General features: G+C 36.1%; 1 protein-coding gene across 1 annotated transcript in view; it reads right to left on the bottom strand.

Moving 5' to 3' along the window:
• Positions 1–16,484, bottom strand: part of Pcca (propionyl-CoA carboxylase subunit alpha) — a 296,255-nt gene that overhangs the window by 172,581 nt on the left and 107,190 nt on the right. Inside the window, exons 9-11 of the mRNA XM_070002672.1 lie at positions 12,503–12,581; positions 6,837–6,939; positions 3,296–3,390 (exon numbers count right to left, since the gene is read on the bottom strand). Of these exons, the coding sequence (XP_069858773.1) occupies positions 3,296–3,390; positions 6,837–6,939; positions 12,503–12,581 (277 nt within the window). The remainder of the gene's footprint in view (positions 1–3,295; positions 3,391–6,836; positions 6,940–12,502; positions 12,582–16,484) is intronic.

Here is a 16,484-nt window from a genome sequence, read left to right on the forward strand (position 1 = left end):
GGCTCATTTTTTTTTGGGGGGGGGGGGGTCCGGTCATGGGGCCTGAACTCTGGGCCTGGGCACTGTCCCTCAGCTCTTCAGCTCAGGGCTGGCACTCTACCACTTGAGCCACAGCGCCACTTTCGGCTTTTTCTTTTTGCTTATGTGGTGCTGAGGAATCGAACCCAGGGCCTCATGCATGCAAGGTAAGCACTCTACCACTGAGCCACTTTCCCTGCCTTTTTTTTCTTCTTCTTCTTTTTTTTTAATTGTGAAAATACTGTACAAAGGGGTTACAATTACATGGGCAAGGTAATGAGTACATTTCTTTTCTTTTTTTTGTCGGTTGTGGGGCTTGAACTCTGGGCTTGGGCGCGATCCCTCAGCTCTTCAGCTGAAGTGCTCTACCGCTTGAGCCACAGCGCCACTTCCGGTTTTCTAGTGGTTTATTGGTAAGTCTTTTTTTTTTTTTTTTTGGTCTGATCGTGGGGCCTGAACTCTAGGCCTGGATGCTGTCCCTCAGCTCTTCAGTTCAAGGCTAGCACCCTACCACTTGAGCCATAGCACCACTTCCGGGTTTTTTCTTTTTGCTTATGTGGTGCTGAGGAATCGAACCCAGGGCCTCGAGCATGCAAGGCAAGCACTCTACCACTGAGCCACCTTCCCAGCCCTCTAGTGGTTTATTGGAGATAAGAGTCTCATGGACTTTCCTGCCCCGGCTGGCTTTGAACCATGATCCTCAGATCTCAGCCTCCTGAGTAGCTAGGATTACAGGCGTGCACCACCGGCACCCGGCATTTCTTATCAAGCATTGTTGCCTCCTCCTTTGTTTCTCCTTTCTACCCCTTCCCATCTCCCCTCCCACCCCCTCACCACCTCCTCCCCCACTGTGCCAAAGATGTATAGTTCATTTTCGACATAAGAGATTGTACATCTCATTACTGCAATGGGTCCACCTGTATCCCTATTTTAAAAATTTGTTTTTTCCCTTCCCCTCCACATATACCAACATCAAAAACAGTAAAAACAAGGGTCATACCGTGGGGGAGGGACATACAAAGCAACAAAGAAATATCTTATAAATATGTTAGACACAATAGCAAGAAAGAAAAAACATTTGAGTCCTTAACTTAGGGTTTATTTCGCTTAACATCAACTTATCTGACCATTTTGTTATTGCAAATAAGGGAAACCATGGGACCTATGTTTCTTTGGGTCTGGCTTACTTCACTTAATATAATTTTCTCCAAGTCTTTCCATTTCCTATTGTGTATATATACCACATTTTCTTGATCCATTCATCTACTGAGAGGAATCTGGGTTCCATATCTTAGCTATGGTAAATAAGCTGCAATAAACATAGTCATGCTGGTAGCTTTAGTACGGTCTTGTTTGTGATCATTTGGGTAAATGCCCAAAAGTGGGATTGCTGGGTCATAGGGGAGCTCTATGTGGAATCTTCTGAGGAACTACCATACTGCTTTCCAAGGTGGTTGAACAAGTTTACACTCCCACCAACAATGGTAGGGTTCCCCTTCTGGCCACATCCTCTCCAGCATCTGTTGTTATTAGAGTTCTTGATTATAGCCATTCTAACTGGGGTGAGTTGGGATCTCAATGTTGTTTTGACTTGCATTTCTTTTATGGCTAGGGAGGTTGAGCATTTCTGCATGTGTCTATTGGCCATCCTTCTTTCCTCTTGAGAGAAGTTTGTCTTTAAGTCTTTAGCCCACTTATTTATTGGGCAGTTGTTTCTTTGAAAATTTGTTGTTGGGGGATTTAATTTTTTGAGTTCCAAGTATATTTTAGATATGAGACCCTTGTCCATTGAATGACTAGTGAAGATCTTCTCCCAATCCGTGAGCTTTCTATTGATCTTTGCCATGCAGAAGCTCTCCAATTTCATGCAATCGCATTTGTCCAACCTTTCTTTGATTTGTTGTGTTTCTGAGTCTTTTTAAGAAAAGTTCGGCCTCTGCCAAGAAGAACTAGGCTCATTCTTTTTTTTTCTTTCTTTCTTCCTAAATCCTGGGCCTACATAGGCCTACGCCATGAGACAAAGAGGGTATCATTCCACATTAGCTGCATTGGGATGTTCTTCACATAATGGTAGCTGGCTTTAACAGTAAATATCCCGAAACACAGTAAGTAAAAGATGTGAGTTTCATAAGGCCTGTACCAGTCACTGTTTCTGCACCACTTCAATGTATTCTATTCAAGCAGTCACAGGATGCAGAATCAAGTAGATAGCTCCTTCCCTTAATCACTCAGTGAGAGTATCAAAGGATTTGAGGACCCTATTCTAAACCAAAATAGGATTTAATTTTAATAGTGCCCTATGATGAAAAGCTCATTCATATTTATATCTTCTCTTTTTAAAAACTGTACACATGTTTTATCAAGGGATGCTGGCTATAATTAAAACTACAATTAGATATACTGTGCCTGCTAATTCAAAACAACTCTGTACGTTCAACTGGGAATTTTTAAGAACAAAAAGAATACCAGAATATATACAAATACAAGGAGGAATCAACTTGAAAGTGGAGTATTTATTAAATGGAAACACAAGCAGGGCACCAGCAGCTCACAGGCGTAATCTTATCTACTTAGGAGGCTGAGATCTAAAGATAGCAGTTCAAAGCCAGCCCAGGCAGGAAAAGTCTATGAGACTCTTATCTCCAATTAATCTCAGAAAAAGAGATTGTTGGTGCTGTGGCTCAAGTAGTAGAGTGCTAACCTTGAGCACAAGGAGCTCAGGGACAGTGCCCAAGCCCAGAATTCAAGTCCTAGGACCTGAAAAAAAAAAAAAAAAAGAAAGAAAAATCGCAAAACAAAGCACATGGAAGGTGGCCTAGAGAAGTACCAAAGCTGCTCTTTCTACCAGCATTCTACCAAGGAATTTTCAAAAATTACACCCCTTAGGTCCTTCCAGGAAAAAATTCAGGACCTACTTTATGAAACCTTTACTACTAAGAACATGGAAGATATACAACCCAGAAAGACCACAAAACACTAGCAGTTTCTACACTATCTCGAAGCTGATACAAATCATAGATGATTGTCTAACCAACTTTGTAGTAACAATCTACTTCTCTTTTATGTACTAATATACAAAGGAAAATAATTAATAAATCCTTAATTTAAGGATTAATTAATAATTAATAATTTAATATTAATTAATTAATAATTAATTAATTAATCCTTAATTTAATTAGAAAAGTCTATATTAAAGCAATTTTAGCCAATAAAAGTTTTTTAATCTAGAAAATAGAAGCATGTTATATTATAAATGTTCATCAGGAAGGACTCTTACCTTGGGGCTTCCTCCACCACCTTCTGATTTCTTCTCTGAATTGAACACTCTCGTTCATTAATCCACAAGGCATTTCCATGTTTATCACCTAAAACCTGAGAATATTATCTTTTGAAAAACACATAGACATAACAACTGAGTAAGCGTGCCTAATTAACATTTTCCCAGCAACATCTCTTGGTTTGTAATATTCAAACCTCATTGAACAAACATACCTCTCAAAACATTCTTTAGGTTAATGTTAAAGACCGTCTCTTCAACAAAAGGTGCTGGGAAAACTTAGCCACATGTAGAAAACTAAAACTAAATGCTATCTCTTCCTTGTACAAAAATAAATTCAAAATGGACCAAAGACTACAATGTAAGATCTGAAACTTTTGAAGCTACTACAGAAAAATAGAGAAAACACTTGAAGGGTATTGGAAACAATTTCTGAGTAAAACCTTAATTGCTTAGGAAATAAGAGCAGAAACTGAGAAATGGAATTACATCAACTTAAAGGCTTTGGCACAGCAAAGGAAAAAACACTAGAATGAAGAGATGACCTTCAGAATGAGAGAATATCTTCATCAAATATTCATCAGACAAAATATCATTATCCAGAATATATAAAGTGCTTCAAAAGTCAAATACCAGGCCGGGTGTCGGTGGCTCACACCTGTCATCCTAGCTATGTAGGAGGCTGAGACCTGAGGATTGTGGGTCAAAGCCACTCTGGGCAGAAAAATGAGACTCTGATCTCCAATAAACTACTCAAAAGAGCCAAAAGTAGGACTATGGATCAAGTGGCAGAGCATTAGCCTTAAGAACAAAGAGGCTCAGGAACAGAGGCTAGACCCTGAGTTCAAGTCCCAGGAGCAGCAAAAAAAAAAAAAAAAAAGTCAAATACCAAAAGAATTAAAAATCCAATTAACAAGTGGGCAAATGAACTAAATAAACATTTCTCAAAAGAAGTACAAATGTTTAAAGGTGTGTTCAACATTTTTAGCCATGAAGGAAATGTAAATCAAAGTGACAATGAGAGTCCATCTCACCAATCAGAATGGTCTTATTCAAGAAAAGAACAAACACTGGTAAGAATGTAGGGGTTGGGGAGAACAACCCCTTACATACTGTTGGTGGGAATGTAGGCTAGTGCAACTGCTTGGAAACCAGAGTGGAAGTTTCTCAAAAAAATTGAACAGTACTGTCATACAATTGTGCAGTACGGTGAGATATCACTCCTGAGCATTTATCTAGAAGAAATGTAAGGAAGCCCACGATAAAGACCCTTGCAGAGCCCCAGCACTTCACAAGAGTCAAACTATGGATTCTTCTAAGTACCCAACAGGTGAATGGATAAATAAAATGTAGTCCAAAAATACACAATGAAATATTAGTAAACCATAAAGAAGAATGAAATTATGTATTTGTAGGAAAATGGTTGGAATTGGAAATCATCATGTTAAGTGAAATAATACAGACTAAGAAAGGCAGACATTGTGTGTTCTCTGTAATATGTACAATCTAGGTTTTTTGGTTTGTTTTTTTTTAAAAAAAAAAAGGGGGGGGGAATGTCATTATTATAAAACAGGGACTGTTTCAGGAAAGGAAAATAGTTGATGAAGTGTAAAGAGATTAGATTTTAGTGAAAGTACCTTATAGGCATGGATCAAAATAGAATAATTAAACATATGAATGACTGGTTTAAAATAGTTAATTGGCTTAAAAGAGCAATTTACTAGGTAAATTTAATGAAAGTACATTACATACATGTATGAAAATTTAATATATATTAATTTCAAAAAGATACAATGAAAACAAAAAGACAGGAAGCGATAACACTCATGGAAAATCTCAATGGCATGATGTTATGTGAAAACAAGCCAGACACAAGTTTAACATTATACTTGTCTAACATGATTAAGTATACTGTCTACATGAACTTTTTGGTGTTTTTTTTTTTTTTTAAATGACACTGGTGTGATCAAACTTAAGAAAGAGTCTCACAAATGGTAGGCAAGTCTTCAACCACTGAGTTACTCCTTTTGCTTCATAGATTAATTTTGTGTCCTAAAACTTTATACAGAGATAGAAAAATAACCAAGTATTAGAATAGTTGCCTAGTATGCAGAAGGCCCTAGATTCAGCCCCAAAAACAAAACAAAAACCTAATCTTATGTTAGATGTCAGAATAGCAGTTATTAATATTAGACAAGGAAAGGGATCTACTGGGAAGTAGTGTGATTAAACTGTTTGGCTTAATAAAAAAATTTATATCTAGACTTACATGACTTCTGCATATGTATGTATATATATATATATATATATATGTTTTTCTGAATTATACAATTAAGACTTTTCTATTTTACCATATGTAAGTAGTATCGCAAATTAGAACTTCTGAAAACAAAAAACCCACAAAATTAAAACTTGCTAGCCTCAGATAGAAACTCTATATACTCAATGGTTCAGAACTACCAACTGATGCTATCTGTTTCCATGCATTTTTTCACTCTGAAAAATTTGAAAATCTGGGCTGGGAAGGTGGCTCAGTGGTGGAGCGCTTGCCTTGCATGCCTGAGGCCCTGGGTTCGATTCCTCAGCACCACATAAGCAAAAAGAAAAAAACCGGAAGTGGCGCTGTGGCTCAAGTGGTAGAGTGCTAGCCTTGGGCTGAAGAGCTGAGGGATAGCACCCAGGTCCAGAGTTCAGGCCCCACAACCGGACCCCAAAAAAAAAAAAATTTTTTTTTTGAAAATCTACATGAACATTGTCTATCAAGAAATGATATCTATGTAAAGTTACCAAATATAGTACTACTTTATGTCCCCAGCAGAAGGGACATCACCTTTCCATTAGTTTTTCTGATTCTCTATTCATACCAAATTAACTTTAAAAGTTTACTTAAAACTCAATAGTTTCTAATTTGATATTCATCTCCTATCAATTTTAAGTGTTGCATACCAATTCATAGTCATCATTTGAAAATTAGCATGAAAGTATTTCTGACAAATAAAAAGAGCAGAATTGTCCTCTATATTTCAGAAATCTGCTGTGTTTTGCTAAAATACACACCCACAACCACTATAAAAATTGGACTGCATTTTAATCTGAAAAGAAAAAATGAGTTACTTATCTCTAATATCAAGCTCACAACAAAATGCCTATTGCAGTGAGGCACAGATATGTGAGGACCTAAAATAATATGAGAGTCCAGGTTAGGACTTCTTTTCTTTTAAAAATGTTCCAGAATGGCTCAGTCCTCAAAGACACTAAATGATTCTCTAGCTGAAATATATTTGTCTATTCAGATAGCTTAGAATGACTTTTCTTTAGGGATTGGGTTTTTGTCCATTCCCATCTGAATCAACATCCTAGCATTTCAACAAAAATATACCAAATTCCAAAAGCCTATGTCTAATCTATTTTTACTTATTCAAACATCCCCAAAGAATTGATAAAATCATTTTATATTGATAAAAGGATACATTTCTCGTAAGATTCAATGATACTACTTAAAAGTCCTAATAATTACAAAGTAATTTAAAAGCATACCAACCTGGATTTCTATATGACGAGGGTTATCAATAAATTTTTCTATTAGTAGCCTATCATCACCAAAACTAGAAGCAGCTTCTTGAGATGAAAATCTAAAACCATCCCTGTAAAGCAAAAAGGAAGAACAATCAGAATAATAAAACAAATATAGTCTTCATTTTATAAAGAAAACAAAAACAAATATTTATATTAGCTTACACTGGAACAGAGCAGAAACAGACTTGATCAATGTACAGATGAGTGAATTAATTTTAATTTTAATGTAATTCTCCCACTTAATAGCCTTGTGAGTTGGAGTGAGATATTTAATTTACTTAATCAGAGATTTTCTACTGAAAGAGAATATTAACATTTTTCACTTTGTTGTTGTTGTTGGTGGTCATGGAGCTTACACTCTGGGCCTGGACTCTGTCCCTTGGCTCTTCAGCTCAAGGCGAGCGCTCTACAACCTGGGCCACAGTGCCACTTTTGGTTTTCTGGAGATAAGAGTCTCACAGACTTTCCTGCCCAGGCTAGCTTTGAACTGCAATCCTCGGATCTCAGCCTCCTGAGTGGCTAGGATTACTAGTGCCCAGCCTTTTTTCACTAATTTTAAGTAACACTAACAAAAGAATATAAAAATGCACATTCATTTCTCAGAAGTTAGAAGATATAACAAAAGGTAAAGGGCCTGGTCAGCTGCACAACTGGCCCAGAACAACAACCAATGTAATTGTCAAGACTGAAAATACAGTTTGAAGATTCTCACAAGCATTTCCTTCCATTTTAAGTACATACTCTGACGTGTATTTGCCTCCACATACCCAGAGTATATTACATCTTTATTTTCTTTAAAATGGACCAAAATAATTAGAGAAGAAATTTTTTATTATTTTTTTAACAAATTTACATCACTTTTATGAAAATAAAATGGGCTTAGTCATTCCATTAAAAACTCAAACTTGGGGCTGGGAAGTTGAGTTGGCTCAGTGATAGAGCGCTTGCCTGGCATGCCTGAGGCCCTGGGTTTGATTCCTCAGCACCACATAAGCAAAAAGAAAAAAGCCGGAAGTGACGCTGTGGCTCAAGTGGTAGAGCACTAGCCTTGAGCTGAAGAGCTGATGGACAGCACTCAGGCCCAGAGTTCAGGCCCCATGACTGGACCCAAAAACATAAAAAAATAAAAATAAAAACTCAAACTTACCTATAGGTAAAAAAAAAATTGTTTTTAAGCCACTGGTGCATTAAGAATATAACATTTAAATTTTTTCTAGTTCTAATAAAGTTTATTTGCATTTGTATTTAACTTGTATTTTAAAATATTAAAACCAACTTCTAATCCTTTCTTGTACAAACAGACCATCTGGCAATATTAAAAATAACTATCTGTTTTTGTGCTGGAAACATATAATATTGCAGGTAAACACTTACTAGAAGACAAATTTCAAAATATTAACATAAGTCCTATTACAGCCACCTCAAAGAAAGTTATTACATATTCTTAGTCTTCCCTTACATTTTTGATTTAGGGAAATGGAGTCTATATCTCAGGAGACTGCAAACTTCAAAGAAACTAGAAGCATAATGAATCATTGTTTCCAATGGCCATATAACCCACTTTTTATTAGATGGACTATAAAAAGAAAAACATAGTACTTTACACTTTGCCTCTGCTGTAATGATTTGAGAACTTTGATTTTGCTTTTAAGCCACGAACACCAAAAGCAAAAAAATCAAAGCTATCAAAATGTCTTTAAAAATATTTGAAAATGTTACAAGCACATTTTTCAGGTAAAGGAAATTGTATTGAGAACATCCTATAGGGCTGGACATGCAGCTCGGTGGCAGAGCATGTGCTTCATATGTACGAAAGAGACCCTGGGTTCAATCCCCAGCACTACAAGCAAACAAAAAGCATCTTTTATTTCATTCAATTTATAACTCATTCAATACAGGTTTTGCTGGTCACCAAACATGTACCTATAGTTTAGGAATAGAAAACCAAAGTAAGAAACTGACCTCACAGTACCTACACAGTCTACTACATATATTCAAACCCACAGACCTGGTTAATTTCATTCATACCACACATTTCACTTAAGAAGACGGATACAGGACCACGTTCAACCACCTTCATGAGTCTCATCTCAATTCATTTTATATCAACATCAAATATTCTTTTTAAAATCTGTCTAATTATGTAAAGATGCCCACTTCCCTCAAAAAGCTAAGGAAAGATGTTACAAGATGAAAACATTCCTTTGAATAAAATGTTAAAAGCAACTAATGGAAACTCAATTTTATACTGCACCTAAAGAACTAAAGTATTTGTGGCTTATGCAAAAAGAAACTTCTTTATTGAGGTAGGAGAAAAGAAGGAAGTGCATGAGCTATATCATCATATAAATAGTCAATGATAATTATAAAAGATAATATCTGGTGCTCACTGGACCATTCTCTCAATTCTTCTGTAGCTTTGATTTTTCCATATAAGCAAGGAATATAGTGTAACACATTAAAACAAAGAAAATATATTATTAAATCTAATGGTGCCACACTTTTGTTAAACTAAAAAAGTTTCACAGTTTATCCAGCTAAACACAGTAATATTTTTAGATAGAAAAATGTATATTTCTATAAACTAGATAAATACCTTTTATAACAATGTGTCATTACTTGTCAAGAAAGGGTTATTTACCAAAGGAGGCCATATGAATGGGTATAGTGACTTCTGGAAATACTAAATTCTCAGTTAAAATTCACAGACCAAAAACAGCACAGCAAATCTTACTGGCAATAAACTTCTGAGTAATCTTGCCCATAAAATAATATGTTACTTGAAGCCAGGCCCTAAGAAACATAGGTCCTATGGTTTCCCTTATTTGCAAAATCTAGTATATGTGTGAGTCAAGCAGAAAAGGTCAGATAAGGTGACGTTAGGGAAATAAACCTTAAGATATGTATTCAAATGTTTTTTTCTTTCATGCGATTGTTTCTAACACATTTATAAGATTATTTCTTTGTTGCTTTGTATGTCCTTCCCCCACAGTATAACCCCTGCTTTCACTGTATTTGATGTCAGTATAATTTGTGGAGGGGAAAGGGAAAAACAAATCGTTTAAATAGGGATACAGGTGGACCCATTGCAACAATGAGATGTACAAGTCGTTATGTCGAAAATGAACTTTACAACCTTGGAGGGGAGGGGAGGATTGGGTGGGGGGACGGGGGAGGATGGGAAGGGATGGGAAGGGGCAACAAAGGAGGAGGCTACAATGCTTGATAAGAAATGTACTCATTATCTTGCCCATGTAATTGTAACCCCTCTGTACAGTATTTTCACAATAAAAAAATAATAATAATGTTACTTAAAGTAGTCTGAAAAAATGTGGCATGAGGTTGTGTACCTGTTATCCAAGCTATGTGAGAGGCACAGATACAAGAATAAGTTCAAGGCAAGCTCCTAGAAGAACAATTAAGAACTTATCCAAAAACATAACTAAAGCAAAAAAAGGGCTAGAGACATGGATCAAGTGGTAGGGCACCTGTCTAGCAAGTGGGAAGCCCTGAGTTCAAACCTTAGGACCATAGTAATAACAACGGCATCAATAATGCTCAAAGTGCTATCAAATGCATGGGACCAAAAAAAAAAAACAAAAGCCAGAAGTGGAGCTGTTGCTAAAGTGACAGAGTACTAGTCAGCCTTGGCAATAACACTCAGGGACAGCTCTGTGTGTGTGTGTGTGTGTGTGTGTGTGTGTGTGTGTGTGTGTGCGTGCGTGCGTGCGTGCGTGCGTGCGTGCGTGCATGCGCGCGTGTGTGTGTATGTGTGTGGTAGTAGTAGTAGTAGTAGCAGTAGTAGTAAGTAGGTTGGGAATATAACCTCAGTGGTATAGTGCTTACCTAATATGAACATGGTCCAGAGTCTGATCTGTAGCACAGCAAATAAATACATGCACAGACACACATACATACATATATAAATATATGAATGAATGATTCTATAAATAAATGACTTTATTTATACTGAAATATAGACACCAAAATATTTCGGATAGTGGGGTGTCTTCTCACTCCTGTAATCCTAGCGACTCAGAAGATCTCAATTTGAAGCCAGCCTAGACAAAAAAGTATGCTAGATTCTATCTCCAAAATAACCAGCAAAAAGCCAGCCTAGCAGCATGGCTCAAGTGGTAGAGTACCAGCCTAGCAAACACATACCTGTGCATGTTTATTTAGGATATAATTCTTGTAATATTTTTCCTAAATAATAAGCTCTAAAAACAGGTCTACTCATCATTACAATTTGAAGATCATTAATACCATAATGGTATAAAAGAATATGTGAGGGGCTGGGAAGGTGACTCAGTGGTAGAGTGCTTGCCTTGAGCTGAAGAGCTGAGGGACAGCACCCAAGCCCAGAGTTCAGGCCCCATGACTGGACCCAAAAAAAAAAAAAAAAAAAAAAAGAATATGTGAGTTTTCTAATAGTGAAAAGTTCCACAGATACTATTAGTTTGATTTGTTGCCATATTGGAGGAAATAGGAAATACCAGGTACAGGTTAAAGGAATATGTACATGTTTTCTTCACCCATATTCATGAACCTCTCCTAAATTTTACATTTTCCTGAATTCAAAGTTAAAATCCTTGACTTAATTCATAAAATGAAAGAGAATGGATTTTTCCTATGGTTATTCATTGCTATATCTCTGAAACCTAACTAAAACCATGAAGAAAGGAAGAGAAAGCAGAATTAATCATTTAGAAGACCAGATTACTTCTGGGTGGAGAAGGCAAGAAAATCAAAAGGACATTAATAACCCCTTGGGTTGCATTCCATCTTCTCCAACAACAACATGGGTTTCTCCTGGGGCCAAATCTGAAAACAAAAAATACAAATGGGTCCAGGGCCCCCAAAAATCTTCTAATGTAGGCAGTTGCCTGAGTAACTATTTTCTAATTAATATGATGCCATCATGTACTATTTGTACATGACTTTCCTGAAACATTACTTTTAGCCAGGCATGGTAACACACACTTTACTCCCCACACTCAGACTGAGGCAAGAGAATCATGAGTCTGAAACCAGCCTGGGTTATATAATGAGATCCTATCTCAAAACAAACACACAAATAAAAAGTTAATTTTGATTCCTAAAACTAGAAAGAAAAAACTCATTCTAAGCAGAGTAAAAGACATATAGTCACTTCAAACTCAGAAGGAAAAAAGATTTATTTCACACTATAAATTATCAAGGTGATTCACTATTGCTATGGATAGGAAAAGTAAGTACATACTGAGCCAGTACATAAACTCTCAATGAAACACAATTGTCTTTAAACTTAATTCAACTCTTTAGGCAATATTCTGAATTTTACAGCCATAGGACTAAAAAATAGAATTGTAATGATAGTTTTTTTTTCAAAACCGTGTAAAAACAAAAGGAAATATACATTGTTAATGAAAGAAAACTTCTAACAATCTTTCCATAATAAGATAGTCATCATCAAAATACAAATAAGAAAAGTTTCTGCATAGTATCCATTTTTCTCCCACTCTAAGGAGTAAAACTTAGATGGTTAGTGTAATTACTCCGTTATGCTTTTGGTATCTGTTTACCTGTCAGTTTAATAAAACTCTGGTAACTGCAATTTTCATCAAAAATATATTTTGGACAGCCTCTCACCTGGTCTCTTCATCATTCCAAGCGATGCGCATGCCTTTCCCACCACCACCTGCTGAGGCCTTGATCATGACAGGGTAGCCTAACAGCAGGGAAGAACGAGACAGAAGTTCAGACTTTGATCATTTGGATGTATTAACATGACAACTGACCACATGTTCAATAACGAAGAAGAGGATAACTAATTTATTTAAAAGTTCCTTTCTTTAAAGTCAGGAAAACAACACCAGTGTAATGATTGTGTGTGTGTGTGTGTGTGTGTGTGTGTGTGTGTGTGTATACATATATTTTTATTCGTATTTTTTTCAAAAGAAAAAAAAGAGTACTGTGTCAAAAGAATGTGTTTTCCCTAGAAATAGAATTATATATTAATTATTTGGCAATGAATTTCAAAACTGAATTAGAAGGTAGAAGATATATTTCACATAACATGCATACACACACAAACATATGATGTCCAAAACTGATGTTTACATGCCTAATAAATCGCCTTTTTTCCAAAAGTAAGATTTCCAGGTACTTCCATTTGGGACATCATAGAAATTTCTTATGGCTTTTATTAGAAAGAATGGGCATGATGGTGTGAGAAAAAGTCAAATATGGCTGTAGCAGAAGATCCAGGGCTCACTAATAACCGTGGAGCAGTAACTGAGTCCATCCATTCTCTCAGTTATCATAAAAATATGAAGCAAAATCCAAAATAAAGGGTATTTTCAGTTAAAGTTTTGAGAAGATAAAATCATGAAATTGTTATTTACAAGACTAGTTATAAAAATTACTATGATTATATATCAAGAAAAGTTAGTATCTTTGGGGAAAGGATTTCTGGAAATTTGATAAAAATATTCATACATTTAATGCCATTTGTGAATGATTTTTCCTGAAGAAAAAAGCAATCAGTAAGACCTTAAAGGACTCTTCCTGGTCTGTGATTCTATGATAGCACTGCACTCTAGCTATAGGATCCTTAAAAAAGAAAAAAGGAAGAGAGGGGCTAAATGTCACAGACCTTTGACCCTTTCACCACAAAACATCACCTTAAGTTCATAGTTAAAATAGGACTTGCTTCCAAAATATTTCAGAATTAAGTCAACTAAAAATATTTGCTCAGGTTTATGCAGAATAGCATTTTAAAACAATGCTAAGTACAGTGAGATGAACAAAGATAAATACCATATTGTTCTTACATTAAGGGACTTAAAATCCTGGAAGAGAGGCAAAAGACCCAATAATTTCACCATTGGGACTGAAAAGAGCAAAGGATCTTTGGAAGGTTTGGAGAAAAGGAATTGGGATAAACATAATACAGGAAAGGTCATTTAAATGAAGGATGAGCAGGATTTAAACATTTTGGTCAGGAAACATAGAAACAAAACAGAGATGAGGATACAAGACAAATTGAAGAAATGAGCAAAACTCATTTGAAGTACAGCCTATTTGCAGAATAGCAGAGAAAAAAAAAGGAACTGAACACATAGACTGGGGGCTGAGTAAGGCAGACTTAGCATGCTTTCATCTCGAATCTTGCATATGCTCCTGTGTGATGTTTGATACTGTGGGAGGAGCTTTTCAAGAATGGGTTTAGAGAGAGAGAGAGAGAGAGAGAGAGAGAGAGAGAGAGAGAGAGAGAGAGAGAGAGTGTTTTGTCTCATTCACTGCTTCTGCCTCATGATGAATCTCAAAATAAATGAATTAGACTGAAATTGGCAAAGAAAATTTAGCTGTGTTTTGAGACCTGAAGAATTCTTACTACAAATTCAAAAACTGCATACCTACAAAATCCTGTTTACAGCAATTTAAGGTCTTTTAAACTAATGAATCTGTATTTCTCTCCTATCAAAACAAAAACAAAAACAAAAGCCATGTCACCAATTCACAAACACAAATTATGTATCCATGTAGCAGGAAACAGATGAATCCTAGTGTCCATATCCTCTGTCTCTATGGTGCTTTCATCTCCCTCTGAGGATGAGAACACTTCCAGAGTTTTTCACTCCAGTACAAATCTCAGTCATTTATTCTAGATCCTGCACTATACCATCATTTCTGAGTTGCAAAGTAAATGGAGAAACTGTTCTTGTTCACAAAATATATAAAATAATTATTAATAAGAAATCATTAAATGTCCAGAAAGGATGAGGTAATGAATGAATGAAACTATGTGTAAGAAAGTAATATTGCTTCCCAAAGAAAAAGGCAATGCAGTATTAAACCTGGTTACACCTATGAGCTAAAACAGCAACATTCTCAAGAAACATCTAACAAACCAAAATGAAAAGACTGGGAGGGAAGGAGAAACTATAGAAGTTAGTGCTTATATCTAAGTTTAATTTCTGAGCTGTATTCTGAAATCCTACAAAGGTTTGTTTTTTAGCCTGGTAAATTACTGTTTTCTAGGTAGAAATTTCTTTTTTTTTTTTTTAATACAGTGCTAGGGATAGAAGGCACTTGCTCTTCCCCAGCCCTCTATCTCCCCAGTACTGAAATTATTCCTTTTGGCTAAGAGACTGCTTTAAAATAAAAAATAAAAATCCCAGTGCTATTTTAGAATTTCCTTGCCATTACTGTCCTCTCACTGTATGTCTTGTGTTACTGCCTCTTCACACCTCTACCTAGTCAGAGGTAACCTGCCTATTGACACTCCAACTCCAGCCTGAAGTTAACTTTAGCTTTGCTCAGTTAAAGAGAAAGGAATACTTACAAAATGGAACTTAACAAATCTGAGTAGGTGGGGTGGGGGAGGTTAAGGAACTATAAGAACTTAGGTTATCAAAAGATTAAAATGGCTAGGCACCAGTGTCTCACATCTGTCATCCTAGCTACTCTAGAGGCTGGGATCTGAGGACTGCAGTTCAAAGCCAGCCCATACAGGAAAGTCTATGAGACACTTATCTCCAATCAACCACCAGAAAACTAGAAGTGGCACTGTGGCTCACAGTGGAAGGGCACTAGACTTGAGAGAAAAAGCTCAATTACAGCACCCAGGCCCTGAGTTCAAGCCCTACAACCAAGAAAAAAAAATTGAAATGTTTCTATTCCTAACTGTGGACTCAACTTGCATGAGCTGAGCAGGTTTAATGCCAGGACAAGACATGGTCTCTGAGTTCCTTGCCTCCCAACAACCAGTGTGTCTTGCTTTTCCACCACAAAGAAAGCAATCTTCAGTCTAACTCTACCATCAAATTTTCATTCATTCATTTTAAAATGTATTTAATGAATATATATATATATACATATAGTATATATTAAACATTGGATAATTTATAAAGTCCTCTGGTTTTCTGGTACCTATTACCTGATACACATACACCTAAATACATGTATACATTTTATATGTATATATATACATATACACATATATGCACACATATGTACACTGTATATATACATAAATTGTATATAAATATACACTGTCACTATAATATATATCCATGATATATAATATATAAATATAATTGTAATATGTAATAATATAATTATACATATATAAAAGGCATTATAATAAAACAACACAGAAGAATGTGTTGAAAAGGCTCTTCTGAGGAAATTGACAAGAGCTAGCCCTCAGAAAAATCAAAGAGAGAAAAGGATGGTTGGTGGTAGGACAAGCTGGCAAGTACTGTATAGAAGCAGAAGAGCCCTGATGGTAGTTTATAAGATTGCGCTGACTGCTGTCAAGTGACTGAACTGTGGAAGCAAGTAGACTGGTCATGAAGTCCAGGTGATAGACAGCTGTGACTTGTATTTGGTAAGTCACAATAGAGACAGAGACAAAGACCTAAAATTTGTTTTAGGGGGTTAGTCAGCAATGGTGTGGATATGGAAAATTAGGGAATGAAAGGAGACTGGAAGCTTAGAAACCTGCTCCTTATAGATTCCAAGTCAAAAACAACCATCTTTCCACACTAACCATAAAATTCCATGTTTATACACAATATAGAGCCTTTCAGGCCAGGCGCTGGTGGCTCACACCTGTAACCCAAGC

The sequence above is a fragment of the Dipodomys merriami genome, unplaced genomic scaffold, assembly GCF_024711535.1.
Source record: "Dipodomys merriami isolate MVZ:Mamm:240054 unplaced genomic scaffold, mDipMer1.0.p SCAF_6, whole genome shotgun sequence".
In the NCBI taxonomy this organism is placed as follows: Eukaryota; Metazoa; Chordata; class Mammalia; order Rodentia; family Heteromyidae; genus Dipodomys; species Dipodomys merriami.